Here is a 27,359-nt window from a genome sequence, read left to right as displayed (position 1 = left end):
GTTATGTATAATTGAATATAAAAATATATTTATTTTTGAGCAGAACGAACACAAGGGACTTCCCCATTATAAAAAATAGGGAGGATGTTGCAATATTTTGGAAGTATGATGGGGTAATTATTTATTTTCGGAAAAATATATACAAATATTTTTTAGAAAAATTTGGCACAAGGCCGAACATGGGGGAGGGGGAAGGGCGGTCTTCTTTGTCTAAAGCTAACTAATCTAACGTAACTAGTTCCTACATTCACTCTACTTTCACCACAATACCACATTCATACTATACATCCATCAGCATATACATCCTTCGTCGTTCACCATAAGAACATCATACCATGATAAACTAATTAGAACCCATAAGAAAAAGGTTTGGGATATAAAAATTTTATAATACAGAAAAAATGATATATATACAATGTTAGTAACAAAAGACCCCCCTGTTACTAAACTATGGCAGGTGCGCTGATTCGCCAGTCGAAAAGGTGATGCGGGTCCGAACGCTTTATTTCGACAACTCTTACGAAAACTTCAAAAGGAGACCCGCATCTCTGGTGAATCAAGCGATCTGTCACCTAAATTGGGGGAGGGAACAGGGCTAAAAAAAAACAACAAAAAAAAAAAAACGTGACAAACTTAAAAAGGGCCTAATGATCTCTATCACACACTAGTTAGGTTATAAACATAGGGGCCTAAAAAATGGTCCTAACCTTGCCTAAACCGTGACCTACTCTGGACTTTAAACGAGTCAGGGCTGACGTTCGTTTCTGTCACCCAAAATTCTTTTCCTAAGGGACATCCAAGTACCAGTAAAGACTTGCTTCTCTCACCCGACACACACACGCAACTGACACCCACCTTTCAACAAAGTCTGACGAAGAGAGTCTAACTCTCTCGGCCTTGATACGACTCCTCAAATGATAACGGAAGATTCGTATAAGGTCGAGGGGAGCGAAGTCCTCAGATCCGTAGACCACTCTCATACGTGTTTTCCAAATGACACCTCTCATTACTGCTAGCAAGGTCAAACACAATTCTTTTCTAATCCTATCCGTTGTTGGAGCCCAATTGCTACATACATTGATAGGAACCAAAGTTAATGACGATATGTTCAGTATGCGGACCATGAGACCTGTAACACACTCAATCAGCGGCACCACGATGCGACAGTAGACGAAGGCGTGACATAAAGTCTCGACCTTGTCGCCGCATCGCTTGCAAATAGGCGAAACTGCCAAGCCAGCTGAATGAAGTCTCTTACCGACTCAGAGAGCATCCTGAATTACCAGCCAGGTCAAGGATGCCTCGTCATTAGTGAGGCATCCCGATCCAGGCGCCCAAGGCCAGATTGAGCGGAGCTGCCCCTTCATCAAAGGGAGCCCCTCACCAATAACATCCCTTACGGATCCCCTCACTAGTACCCGATATAATGCCTTTCGGGACAACAGCAGAGTGTTGGAGAGGCTTTCCTTAACTCTTAAGAGGAACTTTAGCGCGCGCCGGCACTCGCGGTAGAAGGGGCATCAACCTCGGGGCAACCTGTGTGCCACCCCTGGGACTTGTGCACCCCTCTCAAAGCCGGAAAGGCTTTTTTGGTGTCCTCCATCCAGAGGGCACCGTCTTCCCTATCCTGTGTGCACATTCGATCTAGGTAGTAGAGCCGTAATGTGTGGAGCCGAATCTCCACGTTTGGCATACCTAGACCGCCTTCAGAAGGATGTAGGTAGCAGACATCGCGACAGACCATAGGGGCCCTTCCAAGCCATAAAAAGTTGAAAAGAGCCCTCTGCAGATAAAGCAGTGTATCTGACGGGATTGGAAGCACTGATAGGGGGGTTTGGGATATAAAAATTTTATAATACAGAAAAAATGATATATATACAATGTTAGTAACAAAAGACCCCCCTGTTACTAAACTATGGCAGGTGCGCTGATTCGCCAGTCGAAAAGGTGATGCGGGTCCGAACGCTTTATTTCGACAACTCTTACGAAAACTTCAAACGGAGACCCGCATCTCTGGTGAATCAAGCGATCTGTCACCTAAATTGGGGGAGGGTACAGGGCTAAAAAAAAAAAAAAAAGAAAAAAAAAAAACGTGACAAACTTAAAAAGGGCCTAATGATCTCTATCACACACTAGTTAGGTTATAAACATAGGGGCCTAAAAAATGGTCCTAACCTTGCCTAAACCGTGACCTACTCTGGACTTTAAACGAGTCAGGGCTGACGTTCGTTTCTGTCACCCAAAATTCTAAATTGGCATACCTAGACCGCCGATAAAATAAAGATTGGATAGATGTGGGTATTACACACCTCCGCTCTCCCCTTTAATGAAAGGTTTCAACTGATCCACAGTGCAGCTGCAGATCGGACCGCTTTCAGAACCTCCGACCAATTTTTCTCCAGCTGGAGGTCAGGACCAAACCAGATGCCGAGTATCTTGCAAGGCCCGTCACTCCAACTAAAGGGTCCCTGAAGGGGCATACCCCTCCAGGCACCGATGCGCAAACCCGAAGAATTGTCGCAGTTAATTTTGGCCCCTGTTACCGTTTCATACAATCTGATTTCTACACCGACGACACTAATCTCAGCACTGCTCGTTACAAGCACAGTTACGTCGTTGGCATAGGCGGAGTACTTTACCTGGGCATCCGCACCTGGCAAAGTGATTCCGCGTAGGACCGGGTTCACCCTTAGCTTGCGCAAAAATAGCTCTATTGCAAGCACGTACAGCATGGGTGATAACGGGCACCCTTGACGAATTGATCGTGACAAAGTGAAGGGTCTCGACCTCCTCCCATTTACTTCTACCATCACCGCAGGGTTAGCATAGAGAAGATGAACCCACGATCGAAATTGCGGGCCAAAACCGGCCGCCGACAAAACAGCCCCCAAGTACCGATGGCCAACCCTATCGAAGGCTTTGGACTGATCTAAATGGATCAGCGCAGCCTCAGTGTCGACTTTTTCTATCATCAGGCGTATCGTGTGCAAGTTATCCTGGATTGTCCTGCCCTTCACGGCACACGTTTGCTTGGGGCTGATAAGACGAGCCAGGACAATCTGCAGACGATTTGCGAGAATCTTGGCCAAAATCTTTAGCTCTGCGTTCAGCATCATTAAGGGCCTGAAATTACCTAACCCATCCCCACCATCTTTGCTTTTACGAACAATCTTTACCACACTCATGGTAAAGTACTTGGGGATTGAGCCGTTCCTAAACCATGAGTTAAATAAAACCATCAGCAAAGGGACAAAGATGTGCGACAACCTCAAATACACTTCGTAGGGCAGACCATCGATCCCCTGAGACCTATTAAGGCCGACCCGCTTTAAGGCTTCAATGACTTCATCCTCCGTTATGCCACCTTTAAACATTTTTACCGGGACCCTCCAAACACAACATTTTTTTTAATTTTTTACCGGGACCCTCCAAACACAACATTTTTTTAAATTTTTTATATCAGCATCCCTAAAAACAACTCGGGGAGGAGAAACGTTAAAAGTCTTATTTGCTTCCTCAAGCATTGACCACAGGTCCCTTGCTTCTTCCTTTTTCCTAATTACTGTGAGTAACCTTTTTGCTTTAGGGAAGTTTGTGGGTATGTCAATAAGTTTCCCACCTACCTCCTTGAATTCAATCAGCTTGGACATATCTATCCCTTTAAAGTTTTTGTGATTATTTAGGGCTGCATTATTGATAATGCATATGTCTTTTCCCGGGAGGTGGAGGTTTTTTTTCTTGTCTAGGGAGGGGCTTTTTTCAATTTCCATGGCCGTGTGTATGTTGGAGGATGATTTTACAGGTGAGGAAGAAGGGGTAATTGGGGTGGAGGGAACAGGAGAATCTGGTTTACTGTTTTTTGCCATCGGACTAAGGGGAATTAACTTGGGAAGTTTATGGGGAAGAGGAGATGTGACAGGAGGGGGCATTCTAACTGGAGAGCGAGTTTTTACTTTTGTTGGAGACTCTGTATTAGGATTAGTAGGGAGTTTAGGGCTTTGTTTTGGGGGAAGGGGTTGCGATTTACAAGGGGAGGGAGGGGGAGATTTTGATGTTGTTTGTCTTTGGGCGTCAAGTTTTTTTTTTAAGTTGCACGATCTTGGCTTTGCCTGGGTCGTTTTTTAGCATGGCTTCCTCTCTCATATGTTCAAGAGTCAGACGGCCAGGAGTTTTTTTACCGGTGGCGATTTGCCAGGGTTCTCCTTTAAGTAATTCATCTGGGATGTCATTATTAGCCTTTTTGTGGGGGAGGGGGTTGGTGTCATTTACTGAGCGTTGAATTCCCAAATGCTGACCAATTCTTGTTTTTGGGTTCACAGGGGGTTTCTTAAGGGGGCACTCTGAAGTGAGGTGACCAATTTCACCACAATTCCAGCAGGTTGGCCTCCTGCCTGCTACGATGATGGGTATTTTTTCCTCCCCTATTTCGAGGAAGAATGGTATATTGATGAAGTTGTCTTTGTCTAGCAAAATGTCAAAAGACCAGATGCTGTGGAATTCATCTACTTGAATAGATATTATTTCTCCGTATTTAAGGAAAAAAGCTCCTATTTGTTCCCCATATAGTGTGGAACGTGGAAAACGGAGACAGTCGTTCTCCGTTTACCCATGTATTCAGTTCTTAGTATGTGGTTTTGTGTGATGATCTCTTTTTGGGATAATATTAAACATTCCTCCGCCGAGTTGAATAGAGCACTCCAAGTGTTATATCCCTTGCATTTCATAATGCGTAGAGGTCTGATGCCAGTTGAAGCCAATAAGTTAATGATAATATCTGCTGTGGCTCTTATTACTCTCTTGGTTTTCCGATCTACGACGAACAAGGTTAAACATCTCTTCTGTATTTCCTGTAATTTGGGTAGGTTTATGGTTATCCCAGTTTCTGTAACATACTCCAAGCATTGTTTTGCTTTCTCTATAAAGTCTTTGATGTTAATTTCAACTTTTTGTGGTTTCTTCCATGTGTTGTTGGTCTCAGCAGGTGTAGTATATTCTGCTTCCATTGTATCCACTACAACTGGCGTCTGGCTCGCGGAAGTGGCCATAGCCGAACCGTTTTAAAAACGGTTAAGAAGTCCGGCAAAAAAGGTCAGGAAAAATCACAGCAAGAAAAATGGGTAGCAACAATAACAATAAAAATGACAACAGGGATAACACGTAGAAGAAGGAGGAGGAGAAGCACAATAATAACAATACCTTGACACACAGCACAGAATCAAAAGACTTCTGGTGTATAATGGGGTATGATCCCATACAGTCGGACCATTCTATTTATAAACGATGCTGCTAGGAAATGACGAATCGAATTAATTCACGTTCTGCTACCAACCAATCAGAAACCAGAATTGCTGCATAAATATTAAACCTTTTCTGTACCAATTTCACACGTTTTTTTCCGTCTCAACACGGTACAAATATTTTGCTCTGTGGAACTGTCTATTGCAAACAAGACACCTCTCAGAACTTGTGTGTAACAACAAACCATCGGAAACTGTTCTGTCTACTGCAAACCAGTCACCTCTCAAGACTTGTTTAGAACAACGAACCATTGGAAACTGTTCTGAAACTAAACATGGCTTACACTTCTAGATCCAGAATGTTGTATATTCTCCTTCTTTACATTATTTTCATTCTTTCCACATTTTTCTTCTTTGAAGTGATTCTTTTTTAAACACTTTGAACATGTTTTTTCAAATGCTGGGTATTTTTCTTTTTCTTTTCATGGATTTTTCCACAGTATGTGCAATTTTTTGTTTTTGTTTTTACCGTATGTGTTTCAGCCATTAATTCTTCTTAGGAGTTATTTTTATTTTGGTTGTATGTATTAATTCCTGCTGTTGTATAAATTCTAGACACATATTCAAAGGCATGTTTGTAAGTTGTAACTGTTCCATTAGCTTATATCTATGTGCCGAATTATGCATACCTTCAATTAATCTTAGTTGGATTAACTCTTTTTCTGTTGTCTGTTCTTCTATTCCTAGTTTTTCGAATTCACAGTATTTACTCACACTTCTTAACCGGTGTAAATATTTTACCATCGGTTCATTCACTTCCTGCTTCATTGCCATAAACTTGGTCCTTTCTGCAATCACCAGTCTTTTCTTCGGCCTCATGTTTCCCTTGATAATCTGACATTTCTTCAAAATCATTTCTTCTACAGCAACCTTCATAATTGCTTCACAACCAACGTTAGCCATGAACAAGTCGGTGATTTCATTCTTCCCTCTTTGTTTTTTGTTGTCTTTCAACTTTTTGCTTCTCGCATTAACAGCAAAGCAACGCATCCATGTATCTACATATTCCGGGTCTTCAAAGACCAGATAATATCCTATCATCAACGCCATTGATATGTCGTGTATAATGCTAAGCAAGTGCACGAGCCTTTTCTAGTCTCACACAAAAACACGCATTCACATCTCAAGCTATATTACTTGTGTTATATCGTAGATTATATGAATAACAAGTCATTACTGGGGTTGTACAGAAAGGGTTTATTTAGGTAAAAAGGTACACACATTTCTAAGCGTCCATTGACAGCTTAGTACTAAATTCTGTCTCCCACATTCATTTGAGCGGTGTTGGATCAGTCCATTATATCACCTTCCTCCCAAGCTAAATTCTTCCCTAGAATTTCGCTTCACAATTTTTTTCTTTTTTGACTTTGTCCAAAAATTTCAGTTCTTTTTCTTTTTCTTTCACTTCTCCTTAAAATTTGCGTTTGCGAATTTTTTGATTTTGGAGAGTGACTTGTATTTTCAGTTACTGGTGCTTCCTTTTTTGGAGGCTCTATGTGAAAAATGTCATACAGTACTTCCATCGGTACTTCATTGTTTTTAACTATTTTTTTTTTTTTTTTAATTCAATTTTCACCCCAAACAAGGCACAGTGCCACTTTGAAGCAGGGGGCTACTATTAGGGAATTAATTAGCGGGGTCATTATGAAGGGAGAAGAGTAGAAAGATGTTTGTTAACATTACACTTGAACTTCTGCATATCATTGCAGTTGGGAAAGCAGAATCCCGGAAGGGAGTTCCAAAGACCCGCAGTTCTGGGGAAGAAACTATTGGAGTAAAAGGCTTTCTTGCACCTAGGGATCTCTACTGTAAAGGGATGAAACTTAGTAGCTTGTCGGGTTTGTCGGGGGTAGTTACGTCGGGGAGGTACAAGTGTTTGCAGTTCGTCAGAGCATTCACCATTAAAGTATTTGTAGAACAGGCAGAGGGATGCAACATCTCGTCGATGGGACAGAGGTTGAAGCCTAGATGACAGTTCAGGACCTATCAGGTTGGCGACTCTTTTTTGAATCCTGTCCAGGAGCGAGAGACAAGCAGCAGATGCACCAGCCCAGATGTGACAACAGTACTCCATACATGGGCGAATGGTTCCCTTATAGAGGTATAGGATACTGGCAGGCATAAGTAGTTTTCTAGCACGGTAGAGGGAGCCAACCTTCCTTGCAGCAGCCTTGGCAATGCTCTCAATGTATCTATTCCAGTTCATATTCCCTGTAAACGTTAGGCCGAGGAGTTTAAAAGAAGTACTTTCAGGCAATGTGTTCTTGGCCATTGCTATTGGTGGTAGAGAAGGTTTCTTGTAGTTATTGAAGGAAACAAGCTTAGTCTTAGCAGCATTGAATGTGACCAACCATTTTTGTCCCCATTCCACTACAGATTGGAGGTCATCCTCTAGTGTTTCTGCCATTTCCTTGGATATGTGTTCATTTGTTTTCCCCTCATATCTGTTATAGAGAGTGGTGTCATCGGCAAATATACCCATCCTCGAAACAATATTATCAGGGAGGTCAATATTTCAATATATCGGGGTCTGAGTTGGTTTATATGTTTTTTGTGGGAAAATGTCTGACCTTTTATAATGTAGACCATTCTTCCAGTTCTTTTTGAGATTATGCCTTCTTCCCAAAAACTCTTCCTTGCCCGATAATTGTTGAAAAAAACTTTATCCCCGTCCTTATATATCTTGTATCGTACATTATCTTTTACACTTTTTTTTACATTTTTACTCGGAATTAACCGGTCGAACACAGAGCGCACTTTTCTGGCAAACATTATTTCCGCTGGGGATAAATTTGCATTTGTATTCGGATTAGGCGTTATCCTGTACACTGCTAAAAATTTCTGAAGACTTTTTTCTTCAGTGTCGATGTTATCGTTCTTTTTTAACGCTCGTTTAAAAGTATCGACATATCTTTCAGCTTGTCCGTTAGATCGAGGGCTAAAAGTTGGTGTTGTGATATGCTCTATGGCCAGTGATTCACAGTAGATCTTAAATTCTTGACCTTTGAACATGGTGCCATTATCACTAACAATTGTTTTTGGTACGCCAAAACGCCCAAATACCTCGTCCAACGCCTTTATTGTGTTTGCCGCTGTAGGATGTTTGAATTTAAAAATTTCTGGCCATTTCGACATGCTATCTACTATTACCAGGTAATAATATCCTTTTAGAGGTCCTGCGTAATCTATATGGATCCACGTCCATGGTATATCTGTTTTAGGCCAAGGTTGCGTCTTAGTGGGCGGCGCTTTTGCTGCTAGTTGGCAACCCTTACATAATTTTATCCTTTTTTCTATGTCCTGATCCATTCCAGGCCAGTACGTATATGCTCTCATTAGTGCTTTCATTCTGGAGATTCCAGGATGTCCCATGTGGAATTCTTTTAAAATTCTCTTCTGTAATACTTGAGGTATTACCACTCTATCTGCGTACATTAGAGTTTCATCGCACTTTGAAAATGGAAAAACTGTTAATCCTTTCCTCTTCTTTTCTTTTTTGTCCCACTTGTTTTTTTATCTTGTTAATGTATTCATCTGTTCTTGCTGCTTTCTTTATTTCCTCAAGTGTTACCGGAAGTTTCCTAACAGTATTTATTAATATATCTGTTAGTTCATTTTCTTCTTTTAGTGCAGCTATAACAGTTTCTTCAAGTAATTCAGTTTTATTTGGGATCAACCGGGACAAACCATCTGCGTGTGCAATTTTGCTGGATGCTAGGTGTTTCATTTTAAAATTGTAGTTTAACAGAATCATGCTCCATCTTTGTAAGTAACCTATTAGCCGTATGAGTAGGAACTCCTTTTTTGGAACCAAAAATCGATAACAAAGGTTTGTGGTCCGTTTCCAAGATAAAAAATCTTCCATGGATGAACCTATGAAATTTCCTCATGGCGTATACAATTGCCAGACCTTCTTTTTCTATCTGACTATAATTTTTTTCTGCGGGTAGCAAAACCCTTGAGGCATGAATAATTGGTTTAGTCGATCCATCTTTGAGTCTGTGTAGTAGCACAGCACCTAAACCGTATTCGCTCGCATCTGCTGCTACAATTAATTCTTTTTTCGGATCGTAGTGAGCTAGTGCTAAATCCGATAACAGACATTTTTTAATCTTTAGGAATGCTTCATCACATTCTATTGTCAAGAGCCATTTTTTATTCTTTAGAATTTTCTAAACCCGCCAGACTTACTTTAATGCAAAATGAGCTTATGGGTTTTCCCCATAAATTAAAAAGAATCATTAAGTCTATACCGAACAAATTAGAATTTTTCCCCGATACGACATATAACTTGGTTTTCACAGCATTCTCCTTTAGAGACACATTGGTAAAAAATTCACCCTTAAATTTTAGTTTATTTCCAGACACACTTCTGGCAATTTTTTTGTATTTTGTAACTTTGGAAACCCAATTTTCTTCCAAGTTACTTCGTCAATTATACTTATGTCGCTTCCCGTATCTAGAAGACAGTTCACATTACAGCCATTAATTTTAATTTCAATATATTTTCTTTTATCACACCTAGACTCATTTTTAGAACCAATGGTCTTTATTTCTGCTTTTCGATATTTTCCTTTCCTGCATACCGTTGATTTATGGCCTTTTTTATTACATTTGTTACATATTTTGTATTTAAATCTTTAGTGAAGTGGTTTTTTCCCCCACATGTCTTACAGGATTTTTCGTGTGCACATTTCATCACCCTTTCCATTTTTTTTCCATATTTTTTTCTTCAAAATTTTTTCCTTCGATGCTTGTATTGTCCTGCTTTAAATTTAACAGTTTCTGACACTCTTCCGTAACTTTTTGTAACGTTATTTCTGTGTCTTGGTTCATAATGGATAATATCCTTGAACGAATATCCTTATCTTTAGAGGCTGTTAAACCTTGCACAAAGATTAGACTTTTAAACATATCCTCTTTGAGGTCTTTTAATTTAAAGGATTCACAATGAGAATTCACTTTCCCTGCATAAGTAATAAAATCTTCGTCCTCCTGCTTCGTGATATTTAAACATTTATAACGTGTATAGAATAGACTATCTCGTTCACTGAAAATGTTTGACAATATTTTTATTGTTTCACTAAAAGAAATCTCTTCAGGTTTCTTTGGCAGGATAAAATTTGTATACTTTGTATTTTCCTGAGATCCAAGTTTTTGAAGAAGAAGGATAATCTTCTCTTCGTCTGTCCAAGACTGACATTTCTTAGCAAAAATATTTTCGTATCTCCGAAAATATGCCGGAAAAGTTAACCCATTTGTCGGCTCGTATACAAATTCGGATAAAGAATTTGCTATTCCTTCAGGAGTGAAACGACAGTCTTTCTGCTGCGTTAAAATACTCTGTAGTATTTCACTTTGCTTCAATTGTTGTTGCTGAAGTAATTCCATTTGCTTTTGTCGTGCAAACAATGCCGATTGCATAGTTCTAGTGAATTCCGCTAATTGCTCCATGTTAAAAAAAAATTTTTTTTTTTTTTTTTTTTACAAAACCACACAATTAAACAAAAGATTCACTCAAATGTCCTATAAATTCAATGAATTAAAAGCACAATTTCCTTCCGAAGAGAAAAAAAAAAACACTTCCAGCTGAATAAAACTTGAAATGGACACTTCTTTTTTTTTTTAAATGTTCTTTTCAAAAAAATGTTCGCTTCAAAATGTCAATTTCTCTTTTTTTTTTTAGGACCGTAACAGACTGAAACACTTACTTTTTAAATGTTGGCTCTGTCGAAGTTTTTTTTCTTCTTCCTTCTTTGGATTTCTTTTGTTTTCTGCTCGTTAATCTTCTTGTGTGCTTTTTCCTTCGCTTTGTTTTTTTTTAGTGAGTTTCGTTCGAATTCTTCGTCGCCAGTTGTTATATCGTAGATTATATGAATAACAAGTCATACACATACACACGCTAATATACACACATGTACTCACATACGCACATACGTACGCACACATGGACGTCACTTTCCCTTTGAAGGAAATCCACACATGCGCAAAAGACCACCGGAAACAACTATAAAAGCAAGAGCAATAAGCAGCTTCTTTCTTTTCAATTTGCCTTCCGAGCTGAGAGGTTCGGCGGACCAGCCCCCTCCCTTGCGGCGCCCGCGCGCCTCACGCCACTTGCTACTATGTGGGGCAAAAAGCTAACAGACAGTACGTACACTTTATACGCTTTCTCTCTTCATGAACTGGATTGACTTTCTCACTCTTTTTTCCCTTTTGCTTTGGTCCATCAACCAGACAAGTTCGCGTCCACAGCTAGTGGCCTGAAGACATTTCCACGTGGACAAGTACCAACATGTGCGCGCAGCTTTACTGATATCAACCCTCTATCTTTTTCTTTGTCTACACGCTGGACTGCCATTTCTCGTTCCACTACATTACTCAATCCTCTTTCCACGCGCGGACATGAACACGAGTTACACCTAAAACATTCATTTTTCAACAGAAAATAAACGACATGTTTATTTTATCCAGCAATTGAGTTTTTGTTTCCTTCTTTCCATTCGTTTCATTATTCTTTTTTGTAGCGAGTTAGGATATTTATATTCTGGCCCGCAACAGTATTGCATTTTATTTCATTTATTCATTGAATAAAGGAGCATTATGATATTTAAATGAATATTCAAATGCCACTGATAATAAATACCTCCTTTTTTTAAAAGATTCGCAGGCCAATAATAAGACTCTTTATATATATATATATATATATATATATATATATATATATATATATATATATATATATATATATATATATATATATATAGTGTGCTAAGCTCCTGTTTCTCATACATAATACAAACATTATTTAGAGAATAACCTCTATTTTGCTGTTGTCAGTCGCCATCAAAATTTGGATTAACGCTAGTTTGCCCACTACACTCCGGTGTTCTCTGCAGAAAACCGGTGTCAACGTGATTACTTCCTGCATATATAATTTTACCTTTTTGAAGGGCAAATAACTCTAATAAAAAAAAAAGATTTTTTTTAAAAGAGCACATAACTCTTAGCAACTTATCAGACATATTGTCGCAAACAGAAGTATGGGGACAAAACGCAGAAACAAAAACTAAAAGTAGTCCCTCCCTCTTAGCTAGAAAATCTACGGTTTTACTTATCAAGCGTGTTTATAGTGGCATATTGACTAAAGTAGTGAAGATTTTTTTTCTCCACGGGAATTTTACATTAATTAACGTTAAGTACACATTACACTTACAAAACTCATTGCCACTAAAACACTTATAATAGTCAGTGGTTTTTATTCCTGGTGTGAGCTTTCATTCTCTTTTTTTATGTGGACGATGTCGAAAGTTTGCCTCGAATGCAGCAGGCCAAAACCACTCGCTCTTCCTCATCGTCAGCTCTTCTCGCTTCAGAAAAATCAACATCAGGAAGAGTTCAACACCAGAAAGAGGTTCGTCATCCCCAACAACAGCCATTATACAAATTTCGATATAGCCAGCATCCGTCTTCATCCCAAGTTCGCTATCAACATCAAGCTCCCAGGTACGCTGACAACAACTTTTCAGAGGCTTCACATAGATTTTGTGCGGTGACTTCGCAAGGACGAGGTGGAATAAACGTCGGATCGCCACCAGCTTCTGTTCATTATCAAAAGCCGTCATTGTATCTCCCTAGTGAGGAGGGAAAAATGAGTGTGAAATTGAAAATAAGGGAAGTGAAATCTCCGAGTTCAAACTCTTCGGCGAGCGCAGGCGGTGGGGGAGCGACATCATCTTCCGATGTTAACGGCACATCATCGGGCACCTGTACAGTTGCCGCCGGTGTAACCAATACGAAATATAACTATTTCCGAAACACTTCATTGGGACGTTCTAAGACATTTGGCCACTTAAAACTTATTTCATTGTTTTTGTTCAGGTTAGTTGTGAAATTTTGGAGCGCGTGCACTACGGCCCTGTTTATAATTTTGTTAATCTTTTGGTTCTACGGAGGATTGATTACTTTGCTGCTCGTCATTATCTCAATATTAGGTAAGTGAAGCCGTTATGACTAAATATTAAGTTTTTGCTTTCGCTACAAAACAAAAGCATATTTTAAAAATTTGCTGGCGATTTCCAAAACGTTTTTTTTTTTTTTTTATTATTAAACAAACGAAACATTAATTTGGTTAATTAAAAAAAATGTGTATAAATTCCTATTTCAATCATTTCAATCATTTAGAGTGAAATAGGTTTTTTGATACTCATGCAGTGCAGTTATTGATCCGTGCTGAAATAATAACGTTATTATTTAAAAAGCCATTCTTAACATGCGGAGGGTGTTTTGTACCTATTCTGTACTTTAACCTTACAATTGAATAAAAAAATAACAACTTTAATTAAACTTGGAAATACGATTTAAAAAATAGCGCGGATCAGTAAGTGCATTTAGCAATGTTTTTTTTTTTGCTACTCTCCCTAACAACTTGTTTTAATGAAAAAAATTTTTTTTTAATTAAGCTAACATTAAGAATATAGTATAGCAAGTTTCATCATAAATGAAACGCCGAAATGAAAACTAGGCCAGAAAAATAGTCATCAATTTTATAAACAAGTTAAGAAAACGATTAGCTAAAGAAGACCGATAACTCGCATTAATAATCGAGGATTGTTATAAACTTGAGTTATCGTTCTTTCCTAGCACCTGAAACCTGAAGAACGAATTTAATTTTGTGATTTGAACTAAAAACTAGTTAGAAAGATTGGGTTTTGCTGTTAAATGGGCTGGTAAACAGCAAAACAAAATAAAACAAATACAGTAAGCAAAAGTTCAGCTAGAATTCGTCACTGTCAACTTTATCTCTCAACTTTCAGCACGTGTTCTCCCCCACTGCCTCTGCCAACAGGCATTTTATTAGAAAACTGACCCCCATTCCATTTGCATACGTCTGCAGTGGAAGATGAGATCTCGTGAAATTCCACCATTGCCGCCATCTTTAATTTCTCTCTCCCTTAGATCCCATTCGAAGGTAAGTTGTATAACCGCACAATACACACGCACGCGGGCACTTTCTTCTTTGATTATTACATTCAACCCCCCCGGTCTCCAGACCACACGTGTGGCATGATGGACGTGGTCGTTTGTTGTGGGCACTCCTACAAAGAGGGATTGGCTGGACTACTTCATCTTATTGGAGCTCTCGAAAAAGGCGTCGGAACCATTGGCATCAGCATTAGGGTGTACAGTCATACTATTAGGCTGGACTTCTTCATCTTCATAGGAGCTCTCAGAAGGGGTGCTGGAACTATCGGCATCAGCATTGAGGTTCGCAGTTGTACCATCATGGGAAATAAGTCAGATCCACAGGTCATCATTGGATGGTTCACCATTACTGTTACTCGCCAACTGGTTCGTATTTAGGGCAGACCGGATATCCTTCACATGGCGTGGGGTACCATCGATTAGCACGGCTTCCTCCCTGATGATGCCAGTGATTTGCCCTCTTTGAAAGCTGTTGGTGCATCGATTATTGGGAGGCTTCACCCAGACAGTGTCCCCTAACACATACAGCCCTCGAGTTTCTTGCCGATCAGGCAGACAGGCATCAATGTCCTTGAGGCACACTCGATAGCAATGGATCGCATTGGTAGGTGCACTTGTAGCAGTCATGCCATCCTTTGGAGTTGCATTATAGACCGCCTCTGCGATTGTGCATTTTCTTGCTGCGATCCTCTTCACACTTCGATGGCACCGCTCTGCTATGCCGTTGCCACTCAATACATATGTACATCTGTGTCTGAGCTGAATCCCCCACTTGTCTACGAAACGTCTGAACTCCCCACTGCAGATGGCCGTTCATTGTCTGTGAGGATCTCTTCAGGCGGCCCCCTTTCATAAAATATAGACTCCAATTCACGGATGACACTGGAAGAATCCTGTCTTATTAACGGCCGCCAGATTGTGAACCTTGTTGGTCCACGATTGATCAGGGTGAGGAAGTGCTGGCTGCCGTAGTGGGTTATGTCCATACCCAGTCGGCTTCAAGTCGCGTCTACTCCCAGCTGACCTTTCCGCCATCTGGCCGGGGCGGGGTCGATTGACTGGCATGTTTGGCATTCCTTGACTACAACTTTACTGTACTTTTGGACACCGACGTATTGGACAACTGCACAAAATAACATGTTCGTCTCACTCCGGGGTGTCATCTGAGGTGTTGTATCTTCCTGATTTCATCCATCACCTCAATAGAGGTGACACATAAACTTCCAGAACATGTTCTGCCCACTGCCTCCACCAGCAGGCATTTTATTAGAAAACTGACCCTATTCCATTTGCATACGTCTGCAGTGGAAGATGAGATCTCATGAGATTCCACGAGACTACACCGTATAAATACATTGCCACCACTTTCTCTCTCTCTCAGATCCCATTCGAAGGTAAGTTGTATAACTGCACAATACACACACACGCGGGCGCTTTCTTCTTTGATTATTACATTCAACTCTACAGGTTTGTTACAATAGTGACATATTTTGTAATAGTCATTACCATAAAACGTTGTTTAGATGTAACAAATATTAAAAAAAATAAATAAAGCAAATTGCTGGAGAATTTAAGCAAAATCTCATGAATAAAGACAAATCAACAATAAACAAAAGGGAGATAAAATATAAAAAAGGAGCAAATGAAAACCAGGCCCCGAAAAGAATATCAATTTAGTCAAGTTTTATTGAAAAATAAATGCTGAATTGTTTTTCCCAAAGCAGGGATTAACAATTAACCTCAACTACCAATTATAAAAAAAAAATTACAAAAAAGGGGTCACTAATTGAGAGACTAATTCTGGAATAAGCTCTATCGAATATAACGACAAAGTTAAATTTATCATCCTAACGATAGTGGCGAATAAAATGGGGAAAATATACAGTGTCCCTTTTAACATAATCATACAAAAATAGTCTGCCGGAAAAAAAAAAATGGGCTGAAAGGTGACTGTCAAAGGCAAACGTCAGGGTTGCAAAAAAGAAATACTCTTTTAGCAACCACTCTAACCAGGTCTAGTAACAACAGTATGAAAAATGCTTGCTGGAGCAAGTCAAACAGCCTGGTTTAGTCGCCACAGTAACTAAAATTTGACTCATCGAAAAAAAAGAGAATGTAAGAAATTATTCTCACATCCCAATTTCTTCCCGGCAGAAGCAAAAGAATCCACAAACACAAAAGCCATACTTTTTTCAAACTCAAAATTTATTCACACGTAACAGCAATGAAAGTTTATTGGTTCTGGTATTGTCCTTTTGCAAAACGGTGGCCTGGTTTGCCTCCATACGCCTGGAGCCTTTAGTATTAATTCCTATTGTCGGAATGTTAGTTCTTTGTTCCTTCAAAAGGATCCATGATGTTCATGGTAAACTCGGCGGGAATGTTGGCGCCTATAATTAGGCATGATGTGAGCCACTTAGGACTCAAGATGAATTGAGATAAGATCCAATATTTGGTAAATAAACATGAAGAACTGTTCTTGAATGTCATCCTTAATTTGGATAGATTCAGCAGTATAAGTTGTCTCTGCATGTAGAGATGTTGTCCCTTGTTCATCAACTGTTTGGTGTTACAACATGTAGGAATTGTCTTAGCTCCCTCCAGTGGGAGCTGCTGGGTTTGAGTCCATCCCGATGCCGAGTTCTGCGTGTACTGAAAAAAAAGAAAGCATGATACAAAAAGCGTGTCAAGCGAATCACCTGACACATTCAAATTTAACCAATGACTGCCGACCGCTAAACTGCGTGAGCGGCTGAACAAAAGAAAGATGGCGAATATATATGGAATTTCTCACACACTGCCAAGAGGAGAAAAAAAAGTAATGGATAAGCATTACTTTTTCCTAATACAAATTAATAAAACAGTCGGATAAATAAACATAAGTCTTAACTCAGACAAATTTATAATTTCAATATGTTTTAATTCAGTGAAATTTCTTAACTTTAATATGTTTGTTGACAATTCAAATTGACTTTCAATAATTATAATTTTAATTCAGTTAAAACTTCTTAATACTCATATACTAGCGGGGGGGGGGGTACCCGCCGTTGCCTGAGTGTTTGGAGGTGTGTGTGGTTGTTAATGGAAACCTAAGAATAAGCGAAGTAAAAAAAGATAACAGATCTGAAAAATAAAGCGGGAGGTACCCGGGCAGTGAGTAATCAAAACATCGAGAAAAAAAACTAACATAAGGCAAACGAACGATGTTAAATGTAAAAATCGAAAAAAGAAAACAGAAAAACGGACGTTAAAACTAAAAACCAAAAAGAAAAAAAAAAAACATGTGCAAAATGGCTTAAATAAGCCTGTTTCGATATTAAAATTTAAAAAATCTGTGGGTACCCGGGTGTTTTTGGGTGTGTGATCGGGGGTGGATAAGCAAAGTAAAAAAAAAAAAAAACAGAAAAACGATCGTTATGTGAAAAATGGTTTAAATAACCCTGCTTCAATATTTAAATTTAAAAAATCAAAAAAAAAAAGACATCTCGCACCATGATTCGAACCCAAAACGTTTAGATAATGACCCAACGCTCTAACCAACCGAGCTAACACGATGTACATGAAATTTAGTCAGTTCTTCAACTATTTAAACTAAATCAGGTCATGACGTCATCTGATGCATGTGTAAAACCGATCTCATCATGAGAGGACGGTATTTGTTGACCCCCCCCCCCTGTAGAAAATTGTTGATTTCAGGGTGAAAAAATTAACGTTTTTGGCCAATTTTTCGATATTTTTCGGGCGAAGGATGGAGCTTCAATATGATACCGAGTTTGTCAATTTTTGTTCTGTCTGTCGAAAGTTTTTAGCGGACACACATACATACATACAAACACACATTTTCGCTTTTATATGTATACTAGCGAGGGGTACCCGGCGTTGCCCGGGTGTTTGTAGGTGTGTGTGAAAAAACCCGAAATGTGAAAAAAAAAACAGGTGCCCATGAAAAAAAAACGAAGCGTTGACGCGCAGTTGGAAAATAGTAAAGTGTGAAAAAAAAACAGGTGTGCATTTTTGATTGACGTGACGGCGATAGGTATTCAGCAGTTAGCATTTTGTGCAGGACAGTTTTTAATGAGGTCAATAAATCGGTTTGTTTGTTTTTAAAAACCCGCTCCCTGTTTATTAGGGGGAGCGTCTCATCTCGAAATGAAAGCTACCGTCTGATATGACGAAGTCGACATTGACCAAACATTACTTAGCTCTCTAGAGACCACTGGCTTTCGGCCAGTAATTAGAGTCGAGTTTCGCTTTTTGTTTATACCGAAAACCGAATGTAACGTGTGCCGATGCGGGAAATGTCGAATAATTAACATTTGAAAGTCAATAAAATTAAATAGACAGGCGAACTCCGTAGTTAAGTGTGAGATATTACAATTTATAGATGATATAAAAAGTTTTAAGAAGTTATGAAGCGAGCAAGTGCTTCTCTGAAAGAAGCCTTTTGTGGACATTGAGGAAAAGCGTACATACATACATACATACATACATTTTCGCTTTTATATATATAGATAGATATAGATGTGTGCCACTGTCTGTTGTCAATTTTCAGTTTAAACTTCAATAATTCTCATGCATCCAGACATTAGCTAATTTTCACTATATAGAATGACTTGAGAAACTTCATCCTTACAATTAGAACAAAGCCACTCCCCTAAGGTATCTTGCTGATTAACTCCCACGTAGCTGAAATGGTACCAGCTGTCACAGGAATCGCAGCACACCATTGGCGATGTTCCATCATTAGGAACAGAACAGGTTGGACAGAAAAAGGGACCTCCTTCTTCTATAGACTCAGTTGATGCAATATCATCATTACCCTTAATTTCCAAGGGCACAAGATTTTTTAAGGAATGGACCTGTTCACACCCATCCTTAAGAACGACCGCGGAACAAACATTATTGTCACTTCCAGTAATTTAATTATTTTACCAAGATTCCAAAATTGTCTGGTCTTGTTGGGAGTCTTAATAAGTTCTATCTCTCCAACAGATAACTTGGGGGCACAATTGCTCCCAATTTTGGCATCGACTTCTCTTAATGACAAGAGGTAATCATTATGCCAGATACGATTGAATTTTTTAACAAATTTATTCCTCATTTTGAGGGAATATAACAAGGCAGTCCCATTTGGGGGAGGGGGGTCAGGACATAATTCAGAATCATAATTATTAATAAGCAAACGAGGTTGATAGCCTGTTTGAAGAAAATGATTTGGAGTTAAAATACTAAAGTCTCTGTCGGCAGAAGCAATATAAGTGAGGGGTCTATCATTTATTGCCGTTTGCACATCAGAAATTCAAAATACTCCAACTTTCTTCTGCCCAATAGTTTCCTCAAACATTGCTTGATAGTTTTAATTAGTCTCTCCCAGGCTCCCCCTTGCAGTAAAGGGGAATTGTTCGATGGATGATGTGAATGAATTTAAATTGTTCCTTCAACTTGTCCGATTCGAGCACGTTTGACAACAATATTCCGGACACAACAAAGGACTTCACGTTATTGGAATACACATGCATAGGGATACCAAATAAATTGGTAAAGTTAACAAAGGCCAGCATGAAAGAGCGGGTGCTCATGTCCGGCAATAATTCTAAGTGAATTGCATGTAAACTCATACATGTAAAGAGTAATATGTACATTTTAACTTCTACCCCTCTAACTTATATGGAAAATTGACCAGTGAAATTCACATCAACTTGTTTAAATGGGCGGACAGAGTTCCCCCTATGAGCAGACAATAGTTATTTTTTTACATACAATGCAAGTACGCACGAAGGCTTTTATGGTTTGTCTCCTCTGAGGGATCCAAACCCCAGACAGCCTTAACTTACTGAGGGTTGAATTAACCCCCATGTGGCAACATTTAAGATGAGCTTCCTTAATCGCCAGTTTTGTTAAATAATGATTTTTTTTCCCAACAGAAGGGGAAACTTGACCTTGAAGGGCAGAATATCAGAATTCTATATCCTACCTCTGGTTCTAAGGAATAACCCTAAGGCAGTTACCCTAGGGGGAGGCACTTTACTGGAAGGTTGTTTCAAGTAACCTAGTTCATGTGAGAAGGCCTCCATTTGCATATTAGCAAATAGCAATAATTTGGCTCCATTAAAATTATCAGCACTACGGTGACGTAACAAATCATAAAATTTCAACACTTTTTCTAAGACGCTGATTGCCTTAGATAAGCTGGAATACCTTGTAATATCCAATGGGAAGGTATTTTCAGAAGGATGTGCCTCCTGAGAGTACAAACATGATACAATTTTTTTATTAGTTTCGTTTAGACAAGGTAAGGGTGAGATTGGCCAATCAATGCCATCTGTAATGAGCCATTCTGAGCCATACATCCAGAAACTGAATAACTGGGAAAATTTAGAAGTGTTGATACCTTTAGATAGAAGATCTGCCAGATTTTCTGATGAAGAAACCTATTTTAATTTTGGTAGAACACCAAAATTAATATTAATATCTTCTGAAAAATTTTTGATCTCTGCGATCGTGTTTTCAATGAATATATTTTTCTTGGATCTCTAGTATTGAAATTAAAGTTTTCCTTTTAACTGCCAAATTACGTTAAATGTTCATGCAAAAAAAAAAAAAAAGGTTTTTCTTCTTCAGCTTACAACGCTCTCGGCACATACAAAAAAAAAACGACAATCTTTTTTCCCTTCCAGTTTCGACATTCGTAGAAAATCCGTCTATCTTTCTTCCCACTGACACGTGAATTTACAGTACGTTTGAACGACCTCGAGTGAACAAATTTCCCAGCTTTTCTATCCTATCTTGAAAAAAAAAAGGAAGAGACAGGAAAAAAAATAGCTTCTCCCATCATGCCCTGCCTTCCCAAGATGCCCTTCGTGTATATAAATGAGCTAGCCATACTTTCCTTCTTCTTTCCCAAAGGGCGATGCAGATACGCCCGGTACATTCTTTTTTTTGTTTTTTTTTCTTTCTAACCATATACCCCACAGGATCCTTTACTGTTCAGAACCCACGAGAGGGCAACTTGGGAATCAAACATCAGGAAAAAATTATCAATGTTAAGGGGCCCCCGTGCACCTAAAATCTGAGGGGCTATTTAAGGGCTAAAAACATAGCCAATAGTTCCAAAGTGGGAAGTGACTTTCCTTTAATAGGGGCCACTTTGGCCTTTACAAACAACAGAGAACAATTCGCTCCGTTTCGCATGCAGGGTTAATCTGTACATGTTTTTCAATGCGTCACAGAAACAAATAAATTCGACAGAATGATTTTTTGACAATACACGCCTGGGAAATTCAAACTTCCCCAAGTCATTTAGATCCTTGGCATGGGTTTGCCACAGCTTATTGAACTCTTCGGGTATGCGCTCATCCCACGACAACTTTTCCAGATTGAGCTGACAATGATCTTCCCCTGTATCATGATGGGGAGAAGCATAGATAAAGGATCATATACTCCTGATATTTGCGAAAGAATCCTCCATTTGGTATTGACTTTAGGGTCCACTAAAGTGGGAGAAAGTTTGAACGTGTCCCGAATGGGATCATATAGGTATCCCAATACCTTCTCAAAGGCTGGGAAGAGAGAAGAAATAGTTTCATCCTCCAACATTTCATCTTGTATCTTAGAACAGTTAGAATTGCAGGATTGCAAATCGAAACCCGCCTCTAACAATCTGCTACGAACATTGTTATAAATAGCAAGTAGGGACTCTCCGTCACAACTGGTGGTGACAAAATTATCCACATAAAAATTGTTGGATAGCATGCTATGCTGCATCTTTTGCATATTTTTCCGCATGGAATTTCAAAATGAAGTTCAGAATAAAAGGGCTAGCATTGAACCCAAATATAATTGTTTTGTACCTGTAAGTACATAACTTGTCACCCTTTTTAAGGAATAAACAAAATCTGTTTTTATCCTCTTTCGATTTAAGGTGAATTTGTAAAAAGGCTTTCTTATATCATCTAGAACGACATATTAATTTTTCCTGAATCCCATCAATAAATCCAATAATTTAGCAGTTAAGTTCACGCCCATGTAGGCAGCATCATTAATTGATGTTCCCTCTCGATGTTTCAGGGAGCAGTTAAACATGGGATGAATTTTTGTCGTCACTCTGGGTCCCTCCTTAATAACGGGCCAAAAAACTGCTCCACTATTCTACATTCCTCATAATCCTCAAACACTTGGAGGTACTCATTATACATTCCCTTCCTTTCTAATGACTCTGCCACTCTCTCCATTACCTTTAAGGAAGACACAAAGTTACTTTTTACCTGTGGGAGTTTATCATGATGACATGGTAAATTTACATAATGTTTCCCCTCCTGCCATACAATAGTCTTTAAACTCTTCTATCTTCTCCTTGTCCATGGCCGATAACTTGACCTCTTCATCGATTCCTAATGAGTCGAGAATGAGCAACATCTCTACCCCTCGTTCAACTGTGTATTCAGAGAGGAAAGGCTTCAATCCATCCTCATAAGAGAGTCAGATTTAGAACAGAATTGATTAAATAGCTGTTGCATTGAGGAAGGGATTTCACAACGCTATTAAAGGGAGGCGACTCTACCTTATTCAAATCTTTATTCAAAAAATGTTGGCTCGCACCAAACGGAATTACATAATCCCCGTGTTTCCATGCGTTGCCATTAAGACCCTCAACTAATCTGAGATTATTTAATTTACTCAGAAGGTCAAAACCAATAATCCCTTTAATGGGAGTTCCGTTTAAATTCTTATAAACGGGACAGAGCGGAATCCTTTTTGAGATAAGTTATTAAGAACTTTATCAAAATTATCAACTTCAAATTTTAAATTCAAATCCCTGGAAAATAACGCCGCAAATTTAAAGGGATTTTGATCACCTAATTTTATAGATATATTGAACTCCTGCAATCTCAAGGAGTCACTGCCAATCAACGTGTTCACCGCCATATCAACCTTCTTGGGATTTATGTTTTTAGCAGAAAACAATTTAAATAGAATTGCCTGGGCGAAAAAAAGATCGTTGACTCCCAGTATCAATCAAACAGAAAAAATAGATCGGTCGACCATGTGTTTTCATTGATATTCTAAGGACAGGAAAAATACTGTTCTGTTGTCCAGAATATGTTGTTCTGCCCACAAAGGATTTATTTCTCTTAAGACACATAACACTAAAGTGGCTTTTTGACCCACAGACTGCACAAGGGTAGGGAAACCCCCTACTTCCTTGAAAAACTGCATCCGAGTGTTCACTCGGACACCGAGTACATAATTTCAATTGTTTGGCCCTTCGGCATTTAGCTTTGAAGGAAGGAAATTTACTACAGTTCTTAATCAAATGATCTGTAGCTTCGGACAGCTTGCATAATAAAGTGGCTTTCACTTCTTGTGGAGACGAAGACGCTAAATGAAAGTCCTCATCTTCTGTTGGTTGCTGGACGACATGAAAACAGATGTCCTTTACATAAGAGCCTGAAACGAGATGATAGCATGGGAAATAGAGTGAGTGATAGCTACCTATCTATCTCCTCCTCTCACAGGGAGTTTCTGACGGCAGTCTTGGAACTTGTGCTGCTTCAATCACTCTTCCTTATCATAACAACAAATTAACATAAGATTCCTTTGATCTATTTACACTGTACAAGTGGTAATTGCCGTTATTCTTTATGACGCCGATTCCGCAGTCTGCAGAGCGGCATCATCTCAGCTCTACCAGGCTGATTGTGAGGATTTAGTTGGGCCAGTGCTCTGGGCGGCTTCTTCACAAGCGCAGGCGGCCGAGGTACTTCGTGCTGGGTTGTGTCATTCGTGGATGTGCTTGGTGGGCATTCAGCCACGGGCGAAGTAGGCACAGTTTCTTCCTCTGTGGAAGCATCACGTGCGGCCATCTCTGGGGGGTCTACGATGCCAATTGGTGGCAAAGCCATCCTCCCTGCTCCGAGCTCTGTGGTGACATTTGCTGTCCTCCCTGGAGATCCAATAGGTCTCTCCTCAGCGGTATGGCGGTCTCAACAGGGTTTCCGTTGCTTCGGTTTCCATAGGGGATGAACTTCCTAAGGTGTTGTCGATTTCTTATGGTTAGGTGCCTTGACCCATGGACTTTAATGACATACTGGTGGAATTGTCTGACCTCTACAACCACTCCAGTTCGCTCCCAACGTTTGGGGTGGTTGCCGATCAGGTTCTGGATGTGGACATTGTCTCCTACTTTGAGAGGCGTGAGGGTTCTCGTGTGCATCGCCCACTTCTCATGTTCTGCGAGGGTCTCCTTCCATACCTGATGGGGGCAATATCATCCCATGGGGATGGGGTCTCTGATGTGCCTCCCAAAAACCACAAGTGCTGGAGAAGATCTAGTGTCAGGATCAATGGAGTATATACCAATATTGCTCTTTGAAATTTGTCAACGTCGATCGAGCCACCAGGCGAGGTGTTGTCCATTATCATGCGTTTTGTGTTTTTAACCGCAACTTCTGCTCTACAATTAGCATGGGGGTTGGCAACTGACGTCAACCGGTGGCGAACTCCCCATGATTGAAGGAATTTTTGCATTTTGCCGGCTGTAAATTGTGGGCCGCCGTCAGTTGTGAGCTCCTCTGGCACCCCAAACGTGGTGAAAACCTCACGCAGTCGCTTGATGAGGCCTGCGGCCCCATTCTCCGACCGGAACACCATTGGCCAGTTCAAGTATCGGTCTACTATGACGATGTACTCGGTGTTGTTGTGAGTGAAGTAGTCGCAACACAGCTGCTGGAACGGGTACTCGGGTGGTGTTATATCCGGAGGGGGCTGCATGGCGTTAGACTTTGCAATGCGCTGGCAATGTATACATTTCTCTCTGGTTCGCTGAATGTCCAGTGTTATATTCGGCCAATATACACTGTCAGCTGCTCTGGCATTCATGGCGTTGACGCCCTGGTGTGTCGCATGGAGGGCCTCAAGGATATCTGGACGCAATGATGCAGGAACAACGATTCTGTTCCCAGACAAGACCACCCCATCCATATAATAGAGACTGCTGGCGATGCGGTAGTAAGGGCGGAGTGGCCTTCCTGGATGATGTCCTGTAGGCTGCGTAGGGTCTCATCAGATGCTGTGGCCTCCTGCAACATCTCCCATGTCACCACGTTTGTGATGGCATAGAGTGCTGTAGATACAGACTCCAGGACAGAACTGTCCTCTGTGATGTCGAAGTGATCATCGTCGGGTGGCATGGGGGCCTGTTGGGGTTGTTGGTGCGTCGCGGGGTACCTTGATGTGGCGTCGGCGCCTGCGTTGTGCTTGCCGGCCACATGGATGATTTTGAATTTGTAGGCTAGGGTCTTTTCCTTCAGGTTGAGCAGACGACGGTTCTCAATCTCCGAAAGCGACCGGTCATTCAGTATTCCTACAAGAGGTTTGTGGTCGGTGGCTACAGTTAGATCAGGGCAACCTTGGACGTAGTACCTGGTCTGGTAGAGGGTGTACGCCACTGCCAGGCATTCTTCGATAGGGGAGTAACGGGTCTCTGCCTCGTGTGTAAACCGACTCCCGACCAAGCACAGCTTCCACCCTGCTTTGCAGCAGACTGTAGTTCTTATGATGCATAGGCTCCTTGGTTTACTAAACCAAACCATGCTCTGGCGCCGGTTATATCTGTCGGTTCAGGAAACTGTTCGATCGAGTCCACGAACTTAGTTGATGGTTGTACATTCGTTGGGGTGATGGGAAGCCCAGTGAAGTCGATGGTATCTTGGCAGAACTGGAACTTCTTGGGGTTTAGTGTTATCTCGTTCCATGCACAAAGATCAAGCCAATCGCATGCCTGCAGGAATGATTCCTGGATGGAGTCAGCCCACATGCACATACCATCGACACACTTGACCTTATTCTTGAAGTTGACTATAAGCGAGTCAAACCTTTGGGTGTAAGCATCGCCACTGGTTAAGAATCCCTGGGGGGGGGGACTACCTTGTACCTGTAGCGGCCCCATGGCGTAATGAATGTGGTGATGTGCCGATCCTTCTTCTTGATTGGCACGGAGTGATACCCGTTCCAGGCATCTGTGACCGTTTTCTTTGTGTTCTGTGGGACACGTACAGCCAAATGAAACGGGCTTTGCACATGGTGAGTCTGCCTTACCGAATGGCGGTTCTGAGGATCCACCATTCTTCTTGGAGTGCCATCAGACTTGGCTGTCACAACCATGCGTGAACACCAAGTGACTGGGGTGTTGGGGCTCACCTTTTCCAAGACGCCGATCTGCACATCATGTTCCAAGTCCTTGAAGACTTGGTCCTGGAAGTGTATAGGTACTAGCCCCGGCTTGTGAACGGCGACTGGTTTTGCGTCCTTATCCACGTGAAGTTCCAAAGGCTCACAGTTCATCATGGGTAGGGGCTGGTGTTTGCAGGTGTTGAACGCCGATGAGGCGTAATAATCCAATAGCCAGTCCTTGAGCACGGGGACATTTTCCTCCGTCGCGGCTATGCCTGGAGGCATTGTTGTGGGTTTGGGTGGCGGAGTCCCAACTCGCTGCGGGCAGTTGCATGAATGGTTGGCTTCGTTTTCCAGTGATGATAGCGAGTCTGCAGGCCAGGCTACTGGAACTGCGGGGAAGTCTTTGGGGATGACCCCTAAACATACTAGGGCCTCTCTGCACAGGAAAGCCTTCCCCACTTTATCTGACACGTAGATGAATTGTTTAGTACCCCGTGCTGAACCTACTATGTCAATGGTTAAGACTTCTGCAAGGAGTCCACCAATGACGCCCATGTCTTCTGTTATGGCTCCTCGTATGGCTAGCTTCATGGGAGATATGTCTGACTTTGCCACACCCATAGCTAGGGCTGTCCTGAGGGGAATTACGGAACTTTGGCACCCGGAATCAGCTACCATAGGTATTTCGACCGGGGTGGGGGGTTGAGTTCCGCAAAGGGTATCCCAATGTCTCATGATCGTCTGGAAGTGGAGTAAGGCGCACAGTTAGAATAGGATGAGGCTTAGATGGCCGGGCAATCCATTTGTCCTCATACACGTGGTGTTCCATGGGACCGCGCTGGGCCGGTCTATTCACCAGATTTTCTACCGCGCAAAGTTGATGGTAGATTGCGGTTGCATCCT

At 40.7% G+C, this 27,359-nt stretch overlaps 1 protein-coding gene across 1 annotated transcript in view; it reads left to right on the top strand.

Annotated features, from left to right (window-relative positions):
- The first annotated feature begins 12,281 nt into the window (after window positions 1–12,281).
- Window positions 12,282–27,359, top strand: part of LOC145293817 (protein ABHD13-like) — a 192,977-nt gene continuing 177,899 nt past the window's right edge. Inside the window, exon 1 of the mRNA XM_080140439.1 lies at window positions 12,282–13,291. Within this exon, the coding sequence (XP_079996565.1) occupies window positions 12,619–13,291 (673 nt within the window). The 5' untranslated portion in view covers window positions 12,282–12,618. The remainder of the gene's footprint in view (window positions 13,292–27,359) is intronic.

Source organism: Euprymna scolopes, chromosome 15 (assembly GCF_053919585.1).
Source record: "Euprymna scolopes isolate OS-2025 chromosome 15, ASM5391958v1, whole genome shotgun sequence".
NCBI classification, from domain to species: Eukaryota; Metazoa; Mollusca; class Cephalopoda; order Sepiida; family Sepiolidae; genus Euprymna; species Euprymna scolopes.
The sequence above is the reverse complement of the archived record's forward strand: the minus strand, read 5'-3'. Positions and strand labels throughout refer to the sequence as shown.